Source organism: Trichomonas vaginalis, chromosome I, assembly GCF_026262505.1.
Source record: "Trichomonas vaginalis G3 chromosome I, whole genome shotgun sequence".
Taxonomy (NCBI): Eukaryota; Parabasalia; order Trichomonadida; family Trichomonadidae; genus Trichomonas; species Trichomonas vaginalis.
The window spans coordinates 15724794-15751157 of record NC_067203.1 but is presented as its reverse complement, the minus strand read 5'-3'; the positions used below and the strand labels follow the sequence as shown (position 1 = coordinate 15751157).

The 26364-nt window shown below is 33.2% G+C and overlaps 9 protein-coding genes across 9 annotated transcripts, besides 1 other annotated feature; 5 read left to right on the top strand and 4 right to left on the bottom strand.

Moving 5' to 3' along the window:
- Positions 1–107: 107 nt before the first annotated feature.
- Positions 108–858, top strand: TVAGG3_0992960 (intracellular sterol transport; the record flags this gene model as incomplete). The annotated part of the gene is made up of 1 exon (XM_001276915.1): positions 283–687. The coding sequence occupies one exon, from the start codon at positions 283–285 to the stop codon at positions 685–687; it is 405 nt and encodes a 134-aa protein (XP_001276916.1).
- Positions 859–1145: 287 nt separating this feature from the next.
- TVAGG3_0992950 (protein phosphatase regulator protein) lies at positions 1146–2622 on the bottom strand (the record flags this gene model as incomplete). Its single annotated transcript, XM_001276914.1, has 1 exon — positions 1206–2612. One exon carries the CDS (start codon positions 2610–2612, stop codon positions 1206–1208), a length of 1407 nt encoding a protein of 468 aa, XP_001276915.1.
- Positions 2623–2940: 318 nt separating this feature from the next.
- On the bottom strand, positions 2941–5192 carry TVAGG3_0992940 (trimeric LpxA-like superfamily; the record flags this gene model as incomplete). Its single annotated transcript, XM_001276913.2, has 1 exon — positions 2949–5192. One exon carries the CDS (start codon positions 5190–5192, stop codon positions 2949–2951), a length of 2244 nt encoding a protein of 747 aa, XP_001276914.1.
- Positions 5193–5908: 716 nt separating this feature from the next.
- On the bottom strand, positions 5909–8927 carry TVAGG3_0992930 (armadillo (ARM) repeat-containing protein family; the record flags this gene model as incomplete). The annotated part of the gene is made up of 1 exon (XM_001276912.1): positions 5934–8927. The coding sequence occupies one exon, from the start codon at positions 8925–8927 to the stop codon at positions 5934–5936; it is 2994 nt and encodes a 997-aa protein (XP_001276913.1).
- A 594-nt stretch (positions 8928–9521) lies between these two features.
- TVAGG3_0992920 (protein kinase-like (PK-like) family) lies at positions 9522–18310 on the top strand (the record flags this gene model as incomplete). Its single annotated transcript, XM_001276911.1, has 1 exon — positions 9522–18302. The coding sequence occupies one exon, from the start codon at positions 9522–9524 to the stop codon at positions 18300–18302; it is 8781 nt and encodes a 2926-aa protein (XP_001276912.1).
- A 1333-nt stretch (positions 18311–19643) lies between these two features.
- TVAGG3_0992910 (coiled-coil domain-containing protein 63 family) lies at positions 19644–21242 on the top strand (the record flags this gene model as incomplete). The annotated part of the gene is made up of 1 exon (XM_001276910.1): positions 19679–21187. The coding sequence occupies one exon, from the start codon at positions 19679–19681 to the stop codon at positions 21185–21187; it is 1509 nt and encodes a 502-aa protein (XP_001276911.1).
- A 129-nt stretch (positions 21243–21371) lies between these two features.
- On the top strand, positions 21372–23309 carry TVAGG3_0992900 (protein ubiquitination; the record flags this gene model as incomplete). The annotated part of the gene is made up of 1 exon (XM_001276909.1): positions 21516–23264. One exon carries the CDS (start codon positions 21516–21518, stop codon positions 23262–23264), a length of 1749 nt encoding a protein of 582 aa, XP_001276910.1.
- A 74-nt stretch (positions 23310–23383) lies between these two features.
- On the top strand, positions 23384–24243 carry TVAGG3_0992890 (uncharacterized protein; the record flags this gene model as incomplete). Its single annotated transcript, XM_001276908.1, has 1 exon — positions 23384–24229. One exon carries the CDS (start codon positions 23384–23386, stop codon positions 24227–24229), a length of 846 nt encoding a protein of 281 aa, XP_001276909.1.
- A 400-nt stretch (positions 24244–24643) lies between these two features.
- Positions 24644–25182, bottom strand: TVAGG3_0992880 (ribosomal large subunit assembly; the record flags this gene model as incomplete). Its single annotated transcript, XM_001276907.2, has 1 exon — positions 24712–25167. The coding sequence occupies one exon, from the start codon at positions 25165–25167 to the stop codon at positions 24712–24714; it is 456 nt and encodes a 151-aa protein (XP_001276908.1).
- A 997-nt stretch (positions 25183–26179) lies between these two features.
- Positions 26180–26364: part of a mobile genetic element that runs on past the window's edge.

Genomic DNA, 26364 nt, shown 5'->3' with positions numbered 1-26364 from the left:
TTCGCTCAAAACCAAATTCGGATGTTTCAGCTATGAAGCAGAGTTCTTTGCATGATGCAGTGTAAAAGATATGACTCACTTAGTGGCATTTCGCTTGAGGGTAATAACAAATTTATATCATGTATTTTACAAGTATTAAAATAATATTATATGAGGCGCCAGGCCAGATGGTATTTTACTCAACATATAATATCTTTTTTTTTTTACAATTTTTACATTTTGTCATTTTTTGAATAAAAAATGATAGTTTTTATGTAATGTATTCAAAATATTTATTACTAAATGCAACTAAACATTAAGATCATCGAAGCCAAAAACGTTCCAAAGATGGATATTATTGGTTCGTGCGATGCTTATGTTGCATTAACATTTGGTTCAAAGAGATATAAAACAGGTGTGAAGGAAAATACTCTGAATCCTGTTTGGAATGAAACATTTCAGTTCCCAATTCAAAACCAAAATGATATTCTCACTCTTATTGTTTCAGATCGCGATATGACTACTGATGAAGACTTTGCCAAGTTAACGTTCCACATTAATCTCATTAAACCTGGAACAGTTATCGATAAATGGTTTGATTGCGAACAACTCAAGTCTGCAAAGATGAAATGCAGCTTACATCTTTTGATTCATATCGATAACTATGATGTAAGGCCTTTCTGCCCTGCGAACCAGCCATCGGCTTGATAATGTCAGAAAGAATCACCGAGGAAATAAAAATATCATTATATCGATTTAAAGCAATACAAATTTAATCCATCCACGAAAGCTAAAATTTAAAGTATTATTCATGTCACTTACATCCAATACTGTCTATGATTTAAGTTTAAAATAAATATCATAACTTTGGAATGATTTCAAACCTTCAATTAAAATGAAATATTATATATGTAAGTGTAATTGCTTAATACTCACTAATGGACTGAGTTTCCTAAAGATTTTATTAATAATTTCAAAATTATAAAGAGATCATCTGTCAAAATACAACCCGAAATACTTACACATGTTAAATATTATACTCAGAGATCTTAAGCTGGAAAGATTTTTGCTTCATATATATATAATAACGCACAATTGAATTTGAATTTTTAAAATCTTAAATGTTTGATGAGAAAAAGTTAGTTTAGCAATATAAAAACAATATGCTTTAATTTATCATGAATAGAATAGAAACAAAAAAATAAATTATTATTAGCGAATTAATGTTAAAGGAACAGTTCGAGATTAGGTCCTTGGATGTTGTTATCTCTACTCTTTGCTGTTTCGAAGACTTTTGCCCAATTAGTCTTCCAAATAAGATTATTTGCTTTCTTCCTCTTCTTTGTATCCTTTGAATTATTGAGAGTCTCTTCTAGCAAGTCATTGTCGATGTCAGACATCATTTGAAGTGCAAGTTTTGAGTCATCTCTGACAAAATCATTCCAATGGTTTCTGGCGACGCTGAGAAGTTGCTCATCAAGGATCTTATGAGCGAGAGGGGTGAATGCAAGTAATGCTTCTTCAAGAGCAGGTCCAATAATTACATTGCAAGATGTCTCGGACAAATCAATGTTCGGTTGTGTTATCAATTCAGATAACAGTGTAAAAACGAGTTTAGATGATCTTTCATTTAATAATTTTGGAAATCCGAGGAATAATCCTTCAACTTCGCTCAGCATGAGAATCTGCTTGCGAATACTTAATGAAGGCCAATGAGATATTATATATTCGATCGTTGGTTCATAAAGTGAAGGGTCTAACTTAATATGTTGATTTATAACTTGTAATAAATTAAGACAGAACTTCAGGAAGTTGGGAGAGCTATGGAGGAATAGTACAGCGTTCTTGTAAGTCGATATCTGTTCAGCGGTAAGCGGTGCTTGGTATCCAGCAACAACTTTGCCGAAAAACTCTAATAAATCAGCTGAGCATTGCTTAGTTTGGAATTGGGATACAACAGCACGTAATATCAATTGTTGTAAATTAGGACATTTTGAGTACATTTTCCTTAAAATATCTTTACAAGCAAATCTCTCACGATCATCGGGTCCGCAGCAATTAGAAACTAATGCTTGTACTAAATTCTTGTTGTTGCATGTTGGAACATTATTAGATTCCATTAAAGTATTCAATGTTTTATAAACTAAAAATAAATGAGGCCATGCAGTATCCTGGACTTGATCGTCAACATCTAATGGAGATACTATTTTGATCTGCGGCATTGGACGGCAAATATTTTTAGTTACCATTTTGAAATATTTTTCGTAAGAAGAAGGAGTAAGAAGATGCATGATTTCAGGTGAATCGAATGCGGTCATGATATCTTTGAGAAGATCTGATTTAGTCTTTTTAGCGACAACATCTTTAACTCCGATACTAAAATCACAAATTTTTTGGCATTCTTTGACTTTTTGAGCAAAAACAGTGTTATATTCTTTTGGATCGATTTCAGTAAAGCTCTTCGAAGGTGTAATCGTGACTTCTTCAAAGCCTGCATTGAAAAGTGTTGAAACAGCAAATGTCATCACCTTGAATTCAGATATTTCAGATTTAGGAACTTCCTCCTTTTTCCTGCGTACAGGAATTTGTGAGCGCTTGCCAGGAGATTTTGTTGGCGAACTTCCTTTCTTCATTTTACACAGAATTCTTTTTGTAAAATAAAACCACCAAAATATCCAATCATTAAATTGTGCACTCTATAGTTATACACTCATTTTCAAATTCTTTGTAATTCACTTCACATCGATAACTTTTTTATTTTCAAAATTTTGATTTCCACGAATAAATCTAGCAGTTTATGAGCGTATAACTAATAAATACTCACTCTACCAATTAAACATGATACAATCCTAAACAATATATGCTCATACACTCCATATTTTCTAATGCTCAGCAAATTTTCATATTCAATCTGGGGTGTTTCTCTTAAAAAATTAGAGCAATCAAATAATATTTATAAAAGCTTTATATTACTTTTTTGTTAACATAACAATTTTCTCTAAATATTCATTAATCTTGAAATCTTTTGAATCAGTCACTAAACTAAGTCTAACCATGAGTTCATCGCATGTGTCGAATATAGTCTTCTTCAATTCCATCACTATCTTCTGATCAATTCCCTTTTCAATAAATTCTTTAATTCTTTCACTGATTTTGAGTAAGAAAGGTCCAGTATTCGGTAATTCAAAGTCTTCGAATGCCACCTCGAACTCATCAGCTGCAATTGTGGCTGCATTCTTAATTAAATTCGTCCATTCGCCTTCAGAACCAGAATCCCAGTAAGAAAGAGCCAGAGACAGAGTTCTTCCGCCGAATACGTCAACAATCTCATCATGAGTAACTACAGGGGGTAACTTTGAAATTTGGCGGCCAAATTCTACTGGATAATCTGACATAAGTTTCATGTAGCCTCTGACAACTGAATACATGTCAGCACCACAGTCTGCAAGAACCTCATCAATTCCTGCACACGAATGTTGCTTGGCGAAGCATGTTCCTCGGATAGATATCACCATCGGAAGTTTGTGACAGTCTTCGATTATATCTTCTGAATAATTAAATCCAGGGGGAACAGTAAATAAAGGAGTGACCACTTCACCTTTCTTTACAACACTTCCTTGGCCGATTACGGATCCATTTCCGATAACTGCGCCTTCTTGAATGGAACAGCCATCACTTAAGGTGACATTGGAGCATATAACAGCATTGTCATGTATCGTAATGCCTCTGCCGATACGAATTGGACTATCAATATTGGCAGAGCTACTTATGAACCTTTCTGATGCAGGAGCAACGATGGCATAGCTTGGAACATATGCGCTTTCGGTCAAAACGCTGTTATCTAAGGCTATTGCGCAGTTCATAAGCATGGAATTAATTTTAAGTTCCGCTGTTGGCTGGACAATACTTCCAGGCTGTAATACGACATTCTCATGTTTGTTTTCGCCCATAATTAAGGCACCGAATTCTGTAACTTCGAAGAATTTTTCGGAAATATGTTTTGGAACGCTATTTGCGAATGATTGCTCAGCAATTGTGTTTCTGTTATCTTTAGGAACATTAAATATCTCAAAGAAAGGCTTCAACCATTCAACAGGAACGATTGCATCTGAAGATGCGATTTTTACAACGTCATGGTCCTCTGATTGCTTCGGAAACTGCTTCACCAATGCAGTTAATGCTTCAGCACATACATCGGAGCTCTCGTACATGCGTAGTTTGATGATCATTTCGAATAATGTGTAATCAGGAGCGACAAATTCGAAATATGGCTTAAGTTCTATCGTCATTTGTTCGTTGTAGATTGCAATGATTGTATAGAAAAGCCTAGTCATGACTATCGTTCTTTGGTCATCGCTCAAATCTAAAAATCTGTTGTATAAATTCGTAATTATGGCTTGTATTTCTGCTACATACATTTTTCTTGTTGAGTAGAATGGAGGAATATAAGACGTAAATGGAAAATCTTGACTGAAATCAATAATTGTTGAAATAATGTATGAAAACAAGTCGCCAAGCTGTACTTGGATCATATACATTAATACATCTATGTATCTACTGATCGAATCGTATTTCTGCGTTGGATGAAGTGGAATTTTCGATTTTTGGTAAATATCTGTTGGTAAATTGAAGAAAGCAAATGGATCAAATGGATCTGTAGCAGGAACATCTTCGATGTAAAAGTTTTTTTCGATAAATGGAGTTAGTAATTCCAATAATAAATGACTAAAATCTTCATTATAATTAAACAAAGCGCACCATGGCTGTGTAGCGATAAAAGTAAGTGCCCAAATCACGTAATCATTGTCAAAAGCGAGAATAAAGTTTTTGATTGAAGTAATTGGATCTTCGCTGTTCCAATTGAAAGATAAGAAGTGCGAAGATATGGATTTTGTGAAAAATTCATTAAATTCCGCGAATGGAATTAATGATTCTGACTTTGTTAAATCATGAAAAACGAAAGGTTGTTCTGGAGTAAAGTAGAGATCAAGTAATGATGAAGGACCAACACTAGGTGATATACACATCTGAAATGTGTCATCATCGGGCATTATACCCTCTAACTGAAAACACCAAAAATGTCGAGTAAATTCGACAAACTGAACGCGAATGTAGTCATCTGTTTCATAAAAATGCGCAACAGGAACCGAATCAGAATTGGTGTGTATTACAATTGTGATGGTTCTTGATTCCTGTTCTTCAGGATTATCCATCACAATAAAAAAAAAGTTTTTTTTATAAAACTGAAGAACTTTATCAAATCAATAGAATTAAGTATTTCAGATATCAGTTTCAGTTGAATAAGAAGAATCTCTTGGATTCATACTTGATATTGTCATGGCAATTTCAATTCGGCTCGCTATATTAAAAATTCAATCATAATATTTGATAAGTTGCGCCATTCCATAAGAATCATCCTGCGTGAATATACATTTTAAGTTATTAATTATGATATTTGTTCTTTGAACAACATTTTTCAGCCGATATCGGGGCGAATTGCAGCTTTTTACAATAATGATCTTTTATTAATTTCATTTTTTACAAATTGAATATGATACTATTATTCTTGAAATGTTTGATACCAGTAATCCAATATTATATGATAGTTTATTTTATAAGGATTTGAGTACACTCTTGAAAATGATTATTTCTCTTCTATATACATATTCTATAGAAATATTTTCCCCTTCATTGATTTTAATAAAATATAATCTCATTCAAAATCAGAAGATGTTTCTTTTCGACTATTCTTTGCTATAGTAGTTTTATATGGAATATATTGATTTATATTTTTGATTTTTAGTATATCTATCACTATAATGTTTTCTTGCAATATCAAGTGCTGTTCCTCCATTTCTATTTATTTGAAAAAATAATTTGAATTTAGATAAAGAACTAAAACTATTACAAAAAAATGTTTATTAACCAACGAAAAAAAAAAAACAAACAATAGATTACACTCTAATAATTGCAAATTCTCTGATAAGTTCACCAGCACTGAATGGAATTTCTGAGTAGTGTCTGATGAAAATAACCAATTCATCTTTAACTGTCTTAGTTTGGTATCTGTAAGCTTTAGCAAAAACTTGCAACCATTTGATTGGAACTTTGTCAACAGCCATGATAGCTTCTGAATCAATAGCTGCACATAATGCTCTGCAAATAGATATTGCTACTAATCTAGACATGACAGGGATATGGATATCTCTCATTCTGATTAAATCTGGCATAGAAAGAGCTGTTTTGATTTCAACATCATCAAGACCAGGAGCAGGAAGAGATCTCACGAAGTTGTGGTGATCGAAGAGATACCATTTGATGTCGTTCTTGTAATTCCATGTTCCTGGATTGAAAATTCTATGGATTTCCTGACAATCACGCAATTCTATGACTCCTTTCAAAAATAGAACGATAGAAATATCCGAAATCGCTGCCCAAATTTGAGTATATGTCTTTGGAAGTCCTTTTTCTTCGAACGCGACGCAAGAGTTAGCAATAATATCAACACAGTCATCAGCGTAAATACCATTATACTTACACATGTCCGCAACGAAACAGTAATAGTTATGTTGCTCTGTATGGTGAAATTCTGGGATGATTTCGAGTGCGGCCTGGAAGAAATCATTAGGCATCAGCTGGTTTTCAGGCAACTCTTTCTTCTCCTTGAATTCCTTGAACAAATCTCTTACAGTTTGGATCATGTTCTCCGTCATCTTTCCGTACGCCAGTGTTTCTACAATCTCGTGGCCCTGCATTAACTTGTTCTTGGCCTCGAATATCTCTGTTATCAAGAACTTGTATCTTTGCTTGATATCGTTACGTTTTAAGAGAAATTCCATACGATTCCAGTACGAACCATCGATTTTCTTTACGAATTCGTATCCTGAGTAAGGAATGAATTTATTGAGCATTTCTATATGAGTTGAATGCGGATTTGGCTTCTCTATTGCTTCAAGAAGTTGGTTAATAGCTGTTTGGCCATTAACTTCTTGTGTAGCTTCTTCAGCAATCAGAGATGCGAAGAAACATGAAGCTCCAACGGCATCTTGAACATCTATTTCGTTTTCTGCCTTTCCAGGGTTGGCCAACAACTCAAAGAATGAGTTAATTGTGTCCTGTACAACACGTAAACGAAATTCTTGTACAGAACATTGTGCAGCGAATTGTGCGTATGTAGGAGCGAATGATGGCTCTGCTTTCGCTTTCTTTACGAAGGTTGAAACAGCGAAATCGATTCTTTCCGCTGTATTTAATTCCGGTGAATAAGATTCGAGAGTTTCTTTGACATTTCGGATTGTCAATCTGTTAAATGTCTTCTTTGTCAATGCCTTGAACGCGTCTTCTGATTTATCATCCCATAAACCGACTGCTTTTGCGAAAACTGTTGGAATGAACTTGTCTTGCTCCTTTCTGGTCTTGATAAGCTCTAGTGGGTCGGCCAACTGAACAACGGTTTGGAGTTGGGCCAATTTCGGACCTGCCGGTTGTTGTTGGTTCTGATTCTGATTGTTCTTGAGGAAATCTTGAACTGCAGGAGTATTCTTTGCAACTGTAACTGCTGTTCTGATCACTGGCTGTAATGGTTCTAGCGATTGATAGGAGATTTCTAATGTACCGCGTCTGAAAAATCCGTAATCCTTCATGGCTGCAGGGTTCTTCATTTCTACTTGAAGTCTGTATAATGTTTCGAGACCGGATGTCCTCTTAACAGGAGTTGCGAGCAAATTATTCTTCAACATGTCTTCCTTGATCTTTCTGAGATCACTGACGGTATAGAATGTATGTCTGAGTACTAATGGTTCGATCTGCATTTCGTTTCTTGGCAAAACGTTGATCTCTGGCTGTTTTGTTTCATTAAGATTTGGAAGCATGATGTATTTCACATTTCTGGCTTTGCCATCGAGGCCAATTAAATTTACCTCGTGCATAATGTCTTCGCCGCCTTTCTTTGGAAGCTGAACTGAAGGTAAAATAATTTTCGGCTTTTTTGGATCGATTTTTACTTCTTCTTCCTCCTCTTCCTCTTCTTCGGCATCAATATTGTCGAAAACATCGATTTCATCCTGTAAAAGATCAACACCGTTCTTTTCTACGCGAATATGTTTTTTCAACTCAGAAGTTGTGAGTTTTCTGTTTGTAAATATAGGTATATTCGCACGTTGTTGATAAGTGAGCTGAGCTTTCTTGTCTCCTGCTGGTAATTCGATTTTTATATCAGCTTTTTTAGTTGCACGAGAGATATTGAGGTTTGTCTTGAGTGATGATAAGTTTTGCTTACTTTTGTCAGCTTCGATTGTGTTTGTTGTCGATTTTAAGGAGCATAAAAACAAATAATCATCATCATTAAGAGTTAAAGTGTTATTGAAGTCAATTTGTTCAACAGAAGGTAATACTTCGGATGGTTTCGGTCTATTTGGATCTTGATTGTTAAGTTTTTCCTCCATAATTCTTTTTTGTTCTTCATATTCTTCTCTTTTCTTCTCGTATTCTTGTAATTCGAGTTGCTCACTTAATTTTCCACGTTTGGAGAGAACAATGCTGACTCCTTCTGGTAATTTTGGCTTATTATTTAATTCTTTTTCTTCAACATTGTTAATACTCTTAATAATAATGTTAGAACCTTCTTTTATGATGTTTGCTGTCTTGTTTGGAACCAATGCTTTGTTTGGTTTGATTACAATATCAAGAAGTTTTCCTGATGGACTTATTTGAAAACGAGGAGATGTAGCAGCATTATTAATAGGTTCACTGTTAGATTCATCAAAGTTATTTACTACTTCTCCTGGAAATTGATCATCTGAATATTCTTCTTCTTCGTAATCCTCCTCTTCATCGTAATCATAGACATATTCATACTCATCATCATTCATTGAATTGGTAGGAATAACAATGTGACGCCCTGGTTTCGGATTTGCGCGCCCTATTACCAATTTCGGAGGTTCATACATTGGTAATATTGAATTTCCTGTGCGAAATTTGCTATTGACTATAGTAATTTGCATATGAAACCATCATATAGAAATAATACAGCAAGTTTCCTATTTGATGATGTATAAAATCAATGAATATTTTTACGAAATTTAATATTCTTATAACACCTATGAAATCAATGGAATTTAGTATTTAATTCAGTAGATTAAGCTCTTGATACATTCATCTTTTTGATTTACATATATAAATAATTTTGATGATATTTTACAAATAATGATACTTCATATTGATAATATAGGTCATATTTTATATGTGATTTACAAATTCTTTCTTAATAAGTCATGAAATCAAGAAAGATATGTTATCATATGTGATAAAACACTTTGATCTGAAAAACTTTATGACAATGTAGTTATAATTCTGATACAATTACAATGGTATTAGCCATACGGATAGGCTAGCGCAAATTAAATTTCAAATCATGATCTGTAATAAAACAGAGATCAATTCATATAAATTGAACTCTCCATGAGAAATAGATATTTATTGGGATAAAATCGAAAAAGGGCGTAGATATCGGAAATTTCGTACTTCTCAGAAAAAAAATCTCGATGCATGTTGAAACTCTTTTTAAACCTAATAGTAGAATAAGTGAAAGTAATGCTCATATCAAGGAGCTTCATGAGCAGTCAGTCTCTACTAATGAAGAAAGTAAAAGGCGTTTCCTTGAAGAGATTGTCAAATTAATACAAGAAAATCTTAACTCACTTAAATCAGGGGAGCCAAATCCAATCATATTATCATACATTGCCCTTATCATAGTACTTCGCCCTGATTTTAATTACCTAAAGTCTTTGCTTAACGAAAAGACACCTGTTTCAGTTGCAGGAATGATATTAAACGGTCTGAAACAAACGCAAAACTCAACAGATGTCAAGCCTATAGTCATAGGATACATGAATTCATTGATAAAGAACCCATTTCCCCAAACCATCAAATCATACTATTCAAAGACCGATTTTACATCATTAAATGGCGTTACTAAGCTTATTCAATCATTAATATCCGATAACTCAGTAAAAGAAGTCGTATTTAAGTTATTCGAAGCTGTTAAAGCAATTAACAAGAATCAAATCACTTCATCGTTCGTAAGATTCATGTCTGCACTTTACACTATCACTTTTGAGTACTTATCATCAACAAAAGACAATGAACTTCAATCTGCCGCTGTAGAGTCGTTTGAGAAGGTCATAAGTGCTTCATCTCAGACATACAATGACTTATTACTATACTTTTTCGAACCATTCCTCTCAATTTACCAGAATTTCTTTCAATCTACTGATATCAAGATTTTATCGGCATTAGTCAACATATTTACGACATCATTAGAGGTCATGACAAACTGGAAATACGTAGAATGCAAATTTAACCAGAGTCCGCATTTATTTGTCAAATTCTTCAATTTGAACAACAATATCACAGCACAGAACCTCATTTCGACATACTGCTTGCATATGATACACAATACTACCGACAAATTCTTGAAAATCGATGATTTCTCAAAAATTATTATAAATACCAACAATCCGCCTTTGATTTTGACCTTATTCAACTACAGCCAGAACTTCATTGGTGCCATTGGTGGCAAATTTAGAAGAATGGTCGGTTCTACTGTTAAAGAAAGCAAAAAATCAGATTTCGTAACTCAAAAGTTCCCATTTTCAGCAGATTACTGGGAAGAAGCTCCTGACTCAATCGATTCCGATATATTTACTAAGGTTACGCTCAAAGTTTTCAATAATGAAGAAGATGCAGAGAAATTCTATCGAAAACAACTCGACAACTTCATAAAACTACTTGGAAAATTCAGGAATGCATCTTTCTTCGTACAATCTCTACTTCCTCTCATTATTCATTACATTAATTCGAATAATGAGTACAAAACATTTTCAACCACATATATTTCCAGCTTCTTTGCATCATGGATATCCAGTATATTGAATGTTTTACACGCAAAGTTCGTTCTGACGCTTTGGAAGAAAAATGATTTGTTTATTTCAGCCACGAACACGGTTTTCCAGTCGATTTCGGATATAACACGTATCCTGAATTCAGCATCTCCACAAATCATCGCTACAATTACGAGTAATTTCGGAAATATTTTCTTTGAACACGCCAGTGAGAATTCACTGACTAAAGATGCTCTGAAGATGATCAAAGCCATGGATGTATCCGAAGCAAACCAAATAAGGCCACTTTTTACCACTTTGTTCTCATATTCATTTAAATGGCTGTTTGACACGGCTTGCAGCAAACGAAACCTTATTGCTTCGAGGTTTGAAGACGAGATAAGCAAGTGGGGAACGTACATTCTCTTTTTGGTCCGTTCAATTTCGTATAATAAATCAAATTGCTCCAATTTGATGCTTTCAGCCCACAAAAAGTTCATTCTCACTTGTTTATATATTAATATCAAGAAAGCAGCTAACCATCAATGCGTAACAAAGTGTATTAAGTATATCCAAAATTTAATCAACATAATTGAGGACGAACAGCTCCAATATGGCTTCAAATCATCCTATTTGAACGATGTACTACCTGACGCACAATGCGAGCTCATTTTCCATGCTTATAACCTTATTTCCGGAGAAAAGTCTCCAGCTGGCATTTCCCAACTGTTTCCGTTAATAGATACAGCCTTGAGATCCGAAAAACCAGAACACGTCGAAGAAGCGGCCAAATTAATAATAAAAATCACTTCCAGCGATCCAGAGCTTAGATCTTTCGGATCCAGACCACAGATTTCGTATCTATTCCACCAGATGATCCAAAAATCCCATTTATTGACAGAAGAAACGAGATTAAACTTAACTAGAGCGATTCCTGCACTTGCATCGTTTATTATCCAGCCAGAACCACTCATTGAGCATCCTGTATGGATCGTAGATGGTATAAACTTCAATATTCCGCTGATGCTCGCAGATATTTTCATAAATCGTCCTCCAAATGAGGAAACAGCCTATGATATCTACAGTTTGATCGCTATTCTAATAGAATACTCCATTCAGATCATCCAGAGAGAAGGAAAACTCGATAATAAGGTAATTTTCTCTTTAATCCTCCATTTATTCTTCCTTACGAGTTTCAAGAAGTTGTACAGCTTCCTCTCGCAAGAAATCCAGAAGTTCGTAGATAAATTCATTAGTATTTACTATGAATCGAAAAATTCTGATTTCTTATTTTGTCTTTTCCAAGCGGGAACCGCCTCATCCTCATTTGTCGGTAAAGAGATCATCAAATCTGCCCGCTATTTCATCTCCGAAATCAAAGAACACGTCGAAGTTTCGGATATTACGAAAATTATCTCAGATATGTTAATCTATTTCAAGCCACCTGAGATGAATGCAGCATTGCTGATTGGTCTAAGTGTCATTGCCAGTATCATACCATCCGCATTCACTATCCCTCAAGCGATGATTGTAATTAAAGTGAATGAAAAAGCGAGTTCCCTTGATGCAGAGCGCTCAAACATCATAGAGAAGACTCTTGAGAACTTCTCCAAGGAATTCCCCCAGAAAGCCAAAGTCCGATTCGTTCAGGATGTCTTCGACTACTTAGGAAGAAATTCGTGTCCATCGAGATTCGCGATAATTAACGGTTTGAAAAAAATCTGCACGCCCATACAATTAAATTCGTATGACGAGATAGAGACGAAAGGCGAATTAATTTATGCATTGCAACAATTATCATGTGCAATGATATGCGGAATTACTGGAAAACCACAATATACTCCAACATTACAAAGAACTATCCAAGCACTCTTCTCGTACAGAGAGGACCAGTCCTTGGCATTGGAATATCTCGCTGCAAGAGGCTACTTGTTGTACGCATTACTCGCTCAACCTGATATTCACAAGAATTTCGTAGACGATAGCCCTCTTTCGAAGCTCCTTTGCTCATTCCTGCTGAAGTCATTGACAACCAGATGGAAGATGGTCACTCTCACCGCGAAACAAACATTATATTTATTGGCCACTCGAGATTTGTCAAGTTCGACCTTCGCAAAGCAAGTAGCAGAGTATTCAGCGACCAGAGAATCCGTAATCCAGTTCTATACCACACAACCAGAAAGAATGATCTTGTATATGAGAATTTCCAGATTTATGTTCCATAACGTCACTTCCCGTGTCTTCCTCAGATTCCTTCAAGTCTATTGCAAGATCTCCAGACTTCCCGATTCAAGAGTAATGACACTTTTAGCAAATTTAGATGGAATTCTCAAATTTTTATGCATAAAGAAGTTTTCTGAACGAAATGATCTTCGCGCAGTGTTACTAGACAAAGACAGTGGTGTAGAAAACATCCTTTCTTTCATTAGAGCAACAGTAACATTGTTAAATCACGGAGAAATTCCATTTAAACTGTTAATCCTCGACCACGTTAAGAAATTCCTTTCTCTTTATGCAGACCAAGCTATACAAATCTTCAGAGATTCCTATTTCTCAGAAGATCTCTCTTGTATACACCTTTTAAGTCAACTTTTGACTTCTGATCCCTCTAAAAAGTACATTAAGTACTTCTGCGCTGATATTGGTGGCAACGTCAATTTCGCAGCCAAATACATAACAGTGCTCCACGATCTATTGAAACAACCTGTTTCTTGTTACGATGATATTTTGATACAAACCGTCAGAAAAATTTTCGAACATGTTTCAATGAAAAAAGACGATATCAATGCAGGTGATGAAGAGAAAGCCACAGCAATTGCTGCCATGCACTTGAAGATTTTGGCAAACCAGGATATAGACAATGAAAAGAATTTTAATGATGTAATCGATTTTGTCAAAATTTTTGGTGTCACGTTTATAAGAAATTCGTTTATTTTTGGGAAATACGTTGAGACATTTTTAATCAACACTCCTGAACGTATATCACATAAAATAGGAACACATTTTTGCATGGACCAAGGAATAACTGACAAAAATCTTTTCATTTTTAAGAATTGTCTCAAATATTGTCACTTTTCTACAGAAGAAGTTAACAACATCTTTGATTCATTGATGGAAAAGGAATCAGTAGACAATGGAATTTTCCTTGATTCTATATTATACATGATCAAACACTTCGAAATAGATGAAGACAGAAGATGGATGTTGTCAAGTGTGATTTTGGCAAATATTAAAACTCCTTTGACGGTTATTTTGGTTTTGACACTTAAATTGGTCAAAGAACTTGTAAAAAGTGACACCATTGAAATTGATTTACTTAAATCAGTATCAAAAGTCATGTTTGCCGATCAAAGATTATTCTCTCCTCCAACAGGAAAATACGCTTTCGAAATTTTGTCTTATATAGAAACAAAAATTTCTGAATTTGACGATTATTTATCACCTTTTGTTTTAAACATGGTTATGGAGAAACTTGGGAATATCAATGATATTAGAACGATGGTTTATTTCTTTAACCAATGTCCGAAAATGATGAATTTATTACCATTTAATTTTATTTTGTTAATTACTGAACAACTCCAGAAAATCAATGATTTCGACAATGATTCCATTTATTTAGTTGTTTCTTTCATTGATTTATTGAATGTTACTTACGAAACAAACAAGGAATACTACATTTACACGAGTTTGACAGAGATTTACAGAATAATGTTGAATTTATTTGAAAATCTCAAAGATACAGAACATTTTTGTTATTCTCTTTCGCAAATGATTATCAAACACAAGATAAGGATTCCTAACCAAGTTTTGTCTTCTCTCTTACAGAGATCATTCTCGAGATCAATTTTCTACATATTGATCTCAAGTTTGGCAAATCCTGATTTAATATTTTTCGAAACAATTTTGGAGTATTATGATAATTTGTTGATTTATGTCTTCGATGTTGCGAATTACTTCAATGAAACGGAATTGATCGATTTCATGATGTCTTCTTTGTTCGGAATGGATGAATATAACCAGAGATTTTCTTACATTTTTTACCCGAATTTGATCGAAATGATGAAGTCGTTAAATATTGCAAAAATTGACCGATTTATCGTTCTTTTGAATTATTTCTTAAAGTTCTGTCAAAATTTGGACAAAGCTGAATTATTGATGCAAATAATGGATAAATTATATTTATTAAAGGAAAATACAGACCTCAAATATCCAAAATTATTTAATATTTTGGTCACTTCACTTTCTATCGTTGTTCCAGAAAGACAAAGAGAATATTCGAACAAATTGATAGAAAAAGCAATGATTAACCATGATGCGTTTGAAGCAATCATTATCAATCTTCCTCACTTGATGAAATCATCCGAAATCAACATAGAAATCAAAAAATATCTATGTATGAGTTTGGTCAAATCAAAATTTGAACATTTTTCTGACGCGGAAAGGATTTTGGATATCATTGATTACTTGATAGAATTGAATGATAAATTTGGTCTATTTTTGACTCCTTTGCTGTTAACAATTCTGTTGATGACAATTCAGAATACAACAGCTCATTTGAGATTGAAAGCAATTTCAAAATTTGACAAATTATTGCCATCAGAAATTGATGAAAAAGTGACATATTTAATTCAAAATTGTCCAATAAATATATGGGGAGATCAAAGGATTTCTATCATTGTTACTATTATTATGTCCCATGAGAGCAAGATCTGGTGGCATTTGCAGATGTTCCCTGATTCATTGAAATCGATTTTAGACGAAACTCTTCAGTTCATTTTCACAAAAACACTTGAAAAAGGAAATGTTTCTTTGGTTGTTGATTTCTTGGTTAATGCAATGCGACATGGATCCATGAAGATAATAACCAAAGCAATCATGTACGCATTAAGTAATTGCAACATGAATTTGGAACAAAACATTTTGATCCATTGTTTGGAAACAACAAATTCTGTTGAAATTTACCAACAAATTTGCGGAAATGAAGGTTTTGACATAAGAACAATCCATTTCGATAACTTGGCTGATTACGAATTCGCTAGAAATCTTTACCTCATGTCACCTGAACAAACCGCCGCAACCGCCATGTCACTTTTGAACCAATACAAAGCCGCTTCAGTTTTGTACCAAGATTTCCCTGAGAAACTGCAAGATTTCAACATGAGAATTGTCAATGACCACTTCAATTCTTCATTCGACCAAATATTGCCGATAAAAACCGTTATTAAACCGATGACTTCACTTAAGGAATCTCCTGACAAAATTTCAGAAGAAATACAAAATCTTTTTGAGAATTTCAATCCGAACACAATAAAGAAGCAAAGGAAAGACATTGCAATAGTTCAACATTCGATTGCAAACATATTTAAACAGAAGAAAGTCATTTCTTCGCCAGAATTAGAAAGATTGATTTGTTTGGAATCATCAACATTAATTTTAGCATCTGTCATTGATTCCTACAAATCAATCAATCTATTCGATGAAGGCTTTGTCAGGGCAATTAATCCTGTCATGTTTTCATCATTGATCAGATTGGAAAGACAAACAAATGAAACAAATTTGAGCCAATTCCCTCAGATTGAAGAAAACGAAGAGCCAATTTTAGTTGTTTCTTCAACAATGAACTCTTTGTTCAAGAGCATCTGCGGATACACGAACAGAGGATTGATTGCTGTAAGTCATTCCCAAATTACTCAACACGTCAATGAAATAACCATGAGAATAGAAAAAAGAGGTTTGCAAATGAACGAATTATCCCGTTTCGCTCCTTTGACATTCCAAATTTTCTGTCTGCAACCAAATGAGACTGTCTTCAAGATAACATCGGGAGCTTACCTGAGAATACTCGAAATGGAATCAACCAATTTCATAAGAACAGAATCAGTCGCAAGATTGATAACTCTTCTCAAAATTGCCGTTTACGATAAGAAATTGAATTTGGACGTTTCTGATTTATGTTCTAAGATTTCACAGCTTAAAAATGCTGAAAACTGGCTTAGTTTCTTACAAGGATTGTTCTGTTTGGCTGAATTCCCATGGTTCATCAAAGCTTTCCAGCCAATGATTTCGAAATATCCACAGATTTCTTACATCGCTGCTGTTTCTTCTGAAAATTCTGAAGTTGCGAAAATCATTTCTAATATTTACTTGAGGATTTCGGAGACACATCTGTTGAATGCCATTATAAAGAACATAAACGATTTAACAGAAAATGATATAATAATGGCATTGAGACAACATTATTTACAGAAGTTTTTGCAGTTCTTGATGGAAAAGAAATTTTATAGAAAAGTCAAAAGTGAAATGAAGAAAGATGATTCGGAATTAAGGAAATTATATGATGAAATACTTGTGACTGATAAAGAAACACTAGATTTGGATATGATCTGCAAAGAAAAGCTCAAAAACCAAAAGGAAATCGATGAAATCATCGAAAGTGTCACAGGAAAACCGAATTCTTCAGAAACAACGAATACAAATATCAACGAAATTGTTTCGAATTTGAACACGATATTCCCGTTGCCAAACAACTCTCCTTTCCAACAAACAATCTTCTGCTTGAAACTTAATGATGTAACACCGTTAAGCGACAATTTAATTACAATTGGCTGCATAACGGAATCATCTGAAAAAGGAAATTTGTTGGTTTGGTCGGAACCAGGAATAAAATTCGCTGTAAGTTCGACGGTTTTGACAGTGATTGATTCAATTTTCAATCATTGTTACGCGACTCACAAGAGGATGATTAAGTTGCCTGTTCCTCAGATTATATCTTTAGGACAAGCACAAGTTAGTTTGTGCGCAGGAGATGTCAATTCTTTGTCCTCTCTGTTGATGGCAAGTCAAAAAGATATTTTGCAAAATTTGACAAATAAAAGTGACATTGATTCAACAATTTTGCAAAGGTATTATCAGAGGAAATTCAACAAACACGACTATCTGTTAGCCAAGAGGGATAGTGCAGCAAGCTTCTCAGGAAGTTGCTTAGTTTCCACGATCTTTTCTCTTCCTTACACTGATTTACAGAACTTGATGATTCATGAGAACAAAATTGTTTTGTCTCCATTGAGTTTCTACAAGAATGAATGCGGTTCTCCATTCAGATTATCACCAAACATCATGACATTCATGGGACCTAATTTCGAAGGAGTTTTCATGATCAATTTCACTGCAGCTGCTTATTCAATGATGTGCCAGTTTGAACTTTCTAGAGCCCTCTTCGAACACTTGGTTTTCGACGACGAAAACAAGTGGATGGAAAACCCTTCTCTGACAATTTACGCAAGGAGATTGACAATTGAAGAGAAGCTGATCGCAATCTCTCCTCCAACAGGAGTCGCTGTTACATCTGAGGACTGCTTGGACTGGATCAACCAGCTGAAGGATTTGATCGAAAGGGCAAAGGATGAATCCCTGCAGCCTGATACAGCCATTCCTTGGTTCTAACTCTTTATTTATAGATATAGATTTTATTTTTATTTTTATTGTTGTATTAAATGATATTATTTTAAAAGTGATTTATTGTTTTTTAATGATGAAATATGATCAACAGGTATTTTGAATTCAAAATGGAAAAATCTTGATCCAAACTTAAAGAGTTATTTTTATTTAAAGGTTTTAATAAAAAAGTTAATGAATGATAAAGTTTTAATATTTTTATAAATTGAGTCTTTTTTGTCTTTATTTTGTGCAAATAGAAACGAGCCTTCACATATAATTGTTCCAATGAACTTTAAGTCATTAGAAAATGGTTTTATTGGCATTTCTGAGGTAGCTATAAATCCATATCGTGAATCTTCCGAATAATCGTCAATACTGCAATTAAATATATAAATTTCTCCATCCCAGGTAGAAAATAAAGATGTTCTAGGGATTGGAATTATAGGAATGTCAGGTGTAGGTAAACTCAATAATTCAAGCCGCTTAGAGAAAGACTTATTTATATTTTTTAGATTATCTTGGAAACATGAGTATAAAACGTCTAGTCTTTTGCGTTCAATTAAAATTATTCCATTTCCTGGGTGGTCATCAAGTGAATTATTTATATAATTACATCTATCAACTATTCCATCAGTAGCTTCAAAATGAGTGATACCGTAAGAAGTTGATTCTAATTTTTCAAAATTACAAAATTTGACTTTTGTTGTTGATTCCATATCAACATATATAAAAGCTGCATCCAATTGTGAAACGCAGTTAGTAATATTTGTGTTTGAAAGAGATGAATCACCTCCTCTTATGTAAATCATCCTATATTCATCATCGCGATTTTCTCCATTAGATATTGTTCCTTGGAGGATTGTACTGTTGTAGCATTGGAAATTAGTAAAATGACCGTCTGTTGAAGTTTTGCTCTCAAAAGAACAGAATTTATCAATAACAATTTTTGCGCCAATACCAGATAGATAAATTGTGCCTGGGCCTTTATAAAATATGTTATCGCAAAGTAAAATGGAATAACAGTGAGCCTCTATAAAATTGACTGCTCTATCAGTAAGGTTTACAAATTTACAGATGTAAGCGAAGCATTGGTCAGCTGTTGCAGTAACATTCTGATTTTCACCTTGAATAACTGGTGGAGGGCTGGGTAAATAATATTGATGCCAAATACGTGTAGCTGCATCGTCACTATGAACATTTCGTTTGGATCCATTGAATTTTATAACGACAATGGATCACAAAAATCTTTGCTAAATTCTAAAATTCATCACTTTTCAATTTTCAAATTTCGGAAATATTTCCATGTATGTTAACATAAAAGATTTTATATGAAATACATCAATATTGAATATGAAAAGTGACAAGTAAACGTACAAATTCTAATGGAAAATCCTCAGGAGGTAAAAGAACTCCGCAATAAATTGCGGATGATGAAATTCCCTCAAGATGAAATTCTTAATACAGTTAGAAAGCAACAGAGAGCAATTGATAAGCAAAAACAAGCGAATGATACGATTAAAATGCAAATCCAAAAATATGAAGAGGAAATTGAAGGATATGAGAAGACAATACTAGCTTATAAGTCAAGTGAAGAAAGGCAAAACCTTGTAGCTAAAAAGAAAAACTTAACGAATAAATTAGGAATTTTACAAGCTGATTTTAAAGCAGAAGATGATAAAAGACGCAGATTGGAAGAACAAGTATCTAAAGCACGATCGAAAGCAGGTGGAATGTTTGCACAAGCTAAAGAAAACGAAAACATTCAATTTAAAGTTCATACAGTCGAAAATAGACTTGATCAAGCTCTTAATGCATATAACAAACAACTTCAGAAATTAGAAGCATCACGAACACAGATTGACGAATTATTGCAAGAAAGACGCAATTTCGATGAAGTTTACGGCATATTAGATAAGGAGCAAACACGCAATGCTGACAACATTGCTTCTTTGATTGACCAATCTAATAAATCTTACACAATACGTGATCAAAAGAAAATCGACTTAGTTATTCTTCAAAAGGAAGAAAAACAAGACCAGGCAGAAGATGAAGCCGAATTAAATCGCTTAAATCAAATGATTGAAGGTCAAAGTCTTCTTGCAATGCATCCACATACCGAACAACAACCAATTCCTTCACTTTCAAGCCAAAGCACTAATCAAACAGACCAACAAGAAGAATTACAGAAAGAAATAGATACAAGATCTGCATTAGTCAACCAAATCATTACAGAAAACAAATGCCAAAAGTTAGATGAATTATTTAATAAGTTATCTGATTTAGAAACTGAAAATTATTCATTGTTTAACTTTGTTGTTCAGCGTGGTGCTGAAAAATCCAGCATTATTGACGAAATCGATGCTTTAACCCAAAGATCCGGAGAACTTGACGCGAATGTCGAATTAACAGATGAACAACAAAATGCAAAGCTCAAAGTATTGGCAGAGAACATGGAAAAAACGGAAAAACAAATTGCAGAACTCAGTGATGTTAAAGATTCAAACGATAAAAGCATCAAAAGTGTTTATGATGGCCTTGAAGATCTTTATAAAGAGCTTGACTTGCCATGGGATAACTCTCCTGATGAAAAGAAGCATGTAACACCTCTTAATGCTATGTTTTGCTTAACACAGATAGAAAATAAGCTTGCAGAATTCATGGATGAGGTTCTTTCTAAGACTGCATCTATATCTGTCGACTCACGAGAGTTTTCATCTGGTGGAGACAAGAGAATTACTTCTCAAAGAAGTATTCTTATTCCAAACGCATCTAAGGTATTTGACGTTGGTGCAGATGCAAGAAATGGCTCTGAAAAGGATCTTCTCTCTGGTGTCTCTAAGCCACTGTCTGTTGAAGAAATGAGAGCCAAGGTTGGATTGAAATTGAATTAAATTTTTTTATTTGTGTTTTATTTTGTTAGAATAAGGAAATAAAATTTAAATAAATATATTTCTTGAAATTGTGTTACAAACATTGCGAAAAATCCAACTTATCTTATAATTCATGATCTTCAATCTTTTTCATATGATGACTGTGAAGCTTTCGTAAACCTTCTTTTAACAATTGTTAGTAAATTACTGATAAATAAAAAATATAAAATTCAATAACGAATTGTTACAAATCCAAGTATCTATAGTACAATGATTGAATTGTGCTAGTAACATACAATAATAAAAAGTAGGATATATAATTCATATAGTTGAAAGTAAGTTATATGATATGATAGCTAATATAGATTCTTTGATCAAAAATAACATAGAACAGTTTTGTTTGGTTGAAGATTTAGTATGGGATCTCTCACAAGAAAATTTGGAAGAAAATGAACAAAAGTTAATCCAAATTCTCAAAGAAACATCAATGCAGAAGTACGTTATTCACACAATTTCGGCTGCAACGAAATACCGACCTACAATCAATAATATTTTACTCAAATTAACAGAAATTTTACAAAATGAATTTCCTATCTTTACAGAATTGCTTGACAGTTGGAAACAATCTGTCCCAAGCGAAATAGAAGAGCATTTAATGTCAGATGACGTTGAATATTTTAAAAATGATACAAAATCCGAAAATAAAGAAAATAATTTCGAATTATCAGCATTATACGGAGCAGTTAATGTATTTAATTACTTCCTCTCAGAAGAAATGGCAATTAATTCTAAAACAGCAAAGAACGCATCAATTAGCGGTAAAATGGATATTCTTAAAGAAATACTTAGCAAGAAGAAAAATTATACAGGAACTATTGTCCAATATTCTTTGATTTCGCATCAAAATGAAAATCTTGATTTATTGGCTACAAAAGATTCTCCAAAACTCAAAATGTCCATAAATGACCTTTTTACTAGATCAAATATTCACGCAATATCCAAGTTAGTCTCATTAAATTCAATTCTTACAAAAGATAACTTCAAATTAGTGCAATTTGCAATTCAAATGGAATCTCCACAACTCCTAGACTTCTTTTGTGTTAAACTTGAGGTTAAATTATCATCTGATACATCAAATTTCGAAAATATTTATAAATTAATTTTCCAAGTCAAAAACAACCGACCAGAATTAATATCTAAGCTTCTTTTGAATGGTCTTTCTCCAAGAGCTATGCTTAATATTGAAGATATCTATCATGATCCACTATCTCTTGCAATAACAAATAAGGATGAACAAACTGCGATGATTTTGCTTGAACATGGAGCTAATCCAAGTTTTTACCTTATTACAAAAGGAAAAACATATCCAATGCTATGTTTAGCTATAAAACATAAATTATTTAATTTGGCAGAGAGATTAATACCAATTACTGATGTTAATGAGCCAACATATGTTTTAAATCAAAATAATCATAAGATCTACAAGAAAAATCCACTAATTTACGCAATCAAATACCAAAATCTCAATTTATGTGGAAAACTATTGGAAAATGGGGCTGATCCGAACTATGATCTATTGGAATATTCTCCATTTGCTTATTGTGGCAAAACCTCGAATATTGAGTATTTTTCATTTCTATTCTCGCATGCCCAGGTTGATGCTACCAAGAAACATGATTTCGTGATACTACAGAATACCCCTCTTTCTTGCTGTATCAAAAATCATAACGTTGAAATGACAAAATTAATACTTGATATTGGATTCAACCCATGGTCTCCTTTTGTAGATACAACCGAAATGAGGATTGTAAATCACCTTGATTACGCCAAGAAATTTGGGAATCAAGAAATAGTCCAAATTATTGAAGAAAGGATGAAGAAATATCAATCAGTTTGTGAAAAGTTCAAAGCGATCGAGAGTGTCCAGCTTGATCAAAAAGGTTTTACAAAACCATTCATTTCGAAGGAAGATTTAAACAAATTACACAGAGGCTTTGTTTATACAGCTAAGATAAAGATGATGGGATCAGAAGAATTGATTCAAGCATTCAATTTCCTTCATGGAATAGGAGTAATTTCAGATATCATTAAATTATGATAATTATTCACTGTGACAATATTTGTTTGTGATTTCTAATAGTTTTTATAAGATCTAAATGTTATTTTTTAAAAAAAGCTCTTTCTTTTTTGTTTTTTGGCTTGTCACTTTTTAATAATATGAAAAATTCAACTTTGCTTTTTAATGCAATATCATCGATACAACCGACTAATGATGTGACTCATTATAAAACAAAGCGAAAACCTAAACATATTATCATTAAAAAAACTGTAGATGATGATGTTAAAAAAATTGATTATTTGGAAGTAGATACAGTTAATCTTTCAGTCATAAAAAAGGAGAAAATCGATGATATTTTGCATAGAATGAGTGTTGGTGCTCTTAAAGGCCCTCTAAACGATTTAAGAAACCTTGGAATTAAACAACAATTTCATATTCGTCAAGCATTAGAAAAAATGATCAGCGTTACAATGAAAGAAAGCTATGCAGATAATACAAACTACGAATTACAAAATATTGATGAAGCACGAATCGAATTAATGGCAAAGTTTGTTGATAGCGAAGAAAAATCAAATCAATTGTTAGATCTATTCAAAAACAGATACAAATTTTTAGATATTTCGTTTGATTTTTCAAAAGAACCGAAAACAGAAGTGATTTCAGAGATAATCAAACTGGACGCTGCTGATCTTAAAAACGAAGAAATATACAAGAGAATAATGTTCCATTTGTCCATGATTTTCACTTGTGTCAAGAAATGTGAAGTAAAAACAGCTGAATTTAACCAAATATCAGACAACATGGTCAATAAATGTATTTCACTTACTGAGCAGAATAAGTTTTCTCTTGCAGTTTTATACGCTTACGCTTTGATTTTTAGAGATAAAGATAGTAAATTAACTGAAATTTGCAACAAGCTTCCAAAGAACGATAGGTTTGCTATTTCCATTAAATTGAGAAGTTTCATGGAAAAAAGACAAAAAATCGAAACAAAGAAAGAATAGAATTTTGTTTTTTATTATTGTTATTGTTAAATAAATATACTATTGTTTTTATTAGCATATACTAGAATTTTTACTCCAGCCTTTCTTTTTAAAGAGATGAAATTCAAAATATTCGGAATTTCATGGAATTATTGAATAAGAGTACTGAAATGAGTAGTTCTTATATTAGAGTTGTGTAATTTTTCTGACTCTATCCTCAAAAATCTGATGAGATTTGGATGATATTTTTATTACTTAATTTGTTAGTATTTCTATTAATACTGAATTCCACATAAAATGTTTGTATGATAAATAGCAGCCCAGCTTAATTCAAAGAATGGATGAAAGATATCTGATTATTTGTTTCATGATAAGATGAATAGATTAATAATCGGAAGAATTATTAAAGTTTGTGGTTTAAAAATATTCATAAAAAGTTTTGATTAAAAGTTAAAAATTGAAAAATTATATCAAATTATATTTATGCCAGAGCGTCGAGTAATTTAGAACTTCATGAGGTGGATACGATCTCCCTTCTTGATTGTGAATGGAGCCTTAAGATACTCAACCATTTCTGGGACCTTCTGGGCGGCAGCCTCAACCTGAGCCTCAGTAGCATCCTTCTGGACTTCGATTTGTGTTGATGTAGCGATAAGGTAGTCTTGTGAGATTTCATTGACTGGAACAACTGGGCCAGCAACCTTAACGATGCCAGCGCCCTGATCAGCAACAACAACAGCGCGCTTGCCTTGGTTTTCACCGCCGACAATGATGACGACTGTGCCAACCTTAAGGGATGGGCGTGTTTCGACTGGCTTAGCGTTGCATGCTGGTTTCTGGATTGGATCAACTTCAGCAGCAACAGCTGGACGTGTAAATGAAACGCGTGGAATGCCTCTCCATGATGGTTTCTTGACGTTCTTCTTCTCGATTGGGGAAATGAAAAGGAGCTCAGACATCAGTCTTACAGAAAGGCCATCCCATTCAAAAAATTGAGAGAAAACCGCCGTTATAAAAATGGATTTAGCTCAAAGTACTGTAATATGAATTAGCATCTGTTTATATATATTTAATGTAAGGGTTTCGTTTTGCGAAAAAAACGTACAATACGCAATTTCGCTAAAAAAACATTTAGCTAGCAATTTCGACCTTTGACTCCACTCAAGACGTCACTTTTTTAATTTTGCGGTATCATATTTTTGGAAAATCTTTATGAATATTATATAAAAAGTCTCTTTAATATCTATATTTCATATTTTTATCGATTTTTAAAGTTTTTGCGAAAAGTATTCAATTATTTTTGCTATTTGGTCGGGTAAATGTCAGATTTGCGACATTTTCTGATATGATATTCAGATTCTACGTTGATAATAATGCTTATAGAACCCTCTTGCTATTGTGTCAAAATTGCGAAACCGATAGCAAAAATATCTCGCAATATCAAAATTGAGATATTGAGTGAATTATGCATTATAGAGATTAAAAATCTGATTTGTGAAAACATCTCATCAGTTTCTAGCTAATTCAAAAATCTTTACTATCTTATTCGATTAAAATGAAAAGGGAATAGTTTCATTATGCTTTAAATGACAGCCTTATAATATAATCATAGTTTTCGCTCAATATGCAGCATTTTTTTTTCGAAATCTATGGTCAATGTCCTAAATACTGATTGCTTTGCATTCATATCTCTTACATTTTCTATACCCACATCACTATTCATTGCTATTCCTATCTTTTTCATTTTTGTTTGTTTCTCATAATTTCTCAAAAAACACGATAACTTGATATTTGTAAATATCATACTTTATAACGTAAATAAGAACTTGACCTATTAAGAAAAGCAGTAATGAAAAGAAAATCTGAAATTCATAAAAATTACAAGTTTCTGATGACAATTAGCTTAATTAAACCAGGTACAAGATTATATAATTGTATTTTCTATCCAATTATCCATATAATATCTTATCCGAGTAGGTGACAAAAGTGCATACTCTTAAATTAACCTTAAATGTTGATTTTTCGATATTTTCGGTATTAACCTTATTGTAAATTTTTCCGGTGATAAATTTATCACACTGAGGTTATTTTTCCGGTGAGATTTTTAACCTTGATTTAATGAAATTAATATATATAAATTTTATTATTTTTAATTT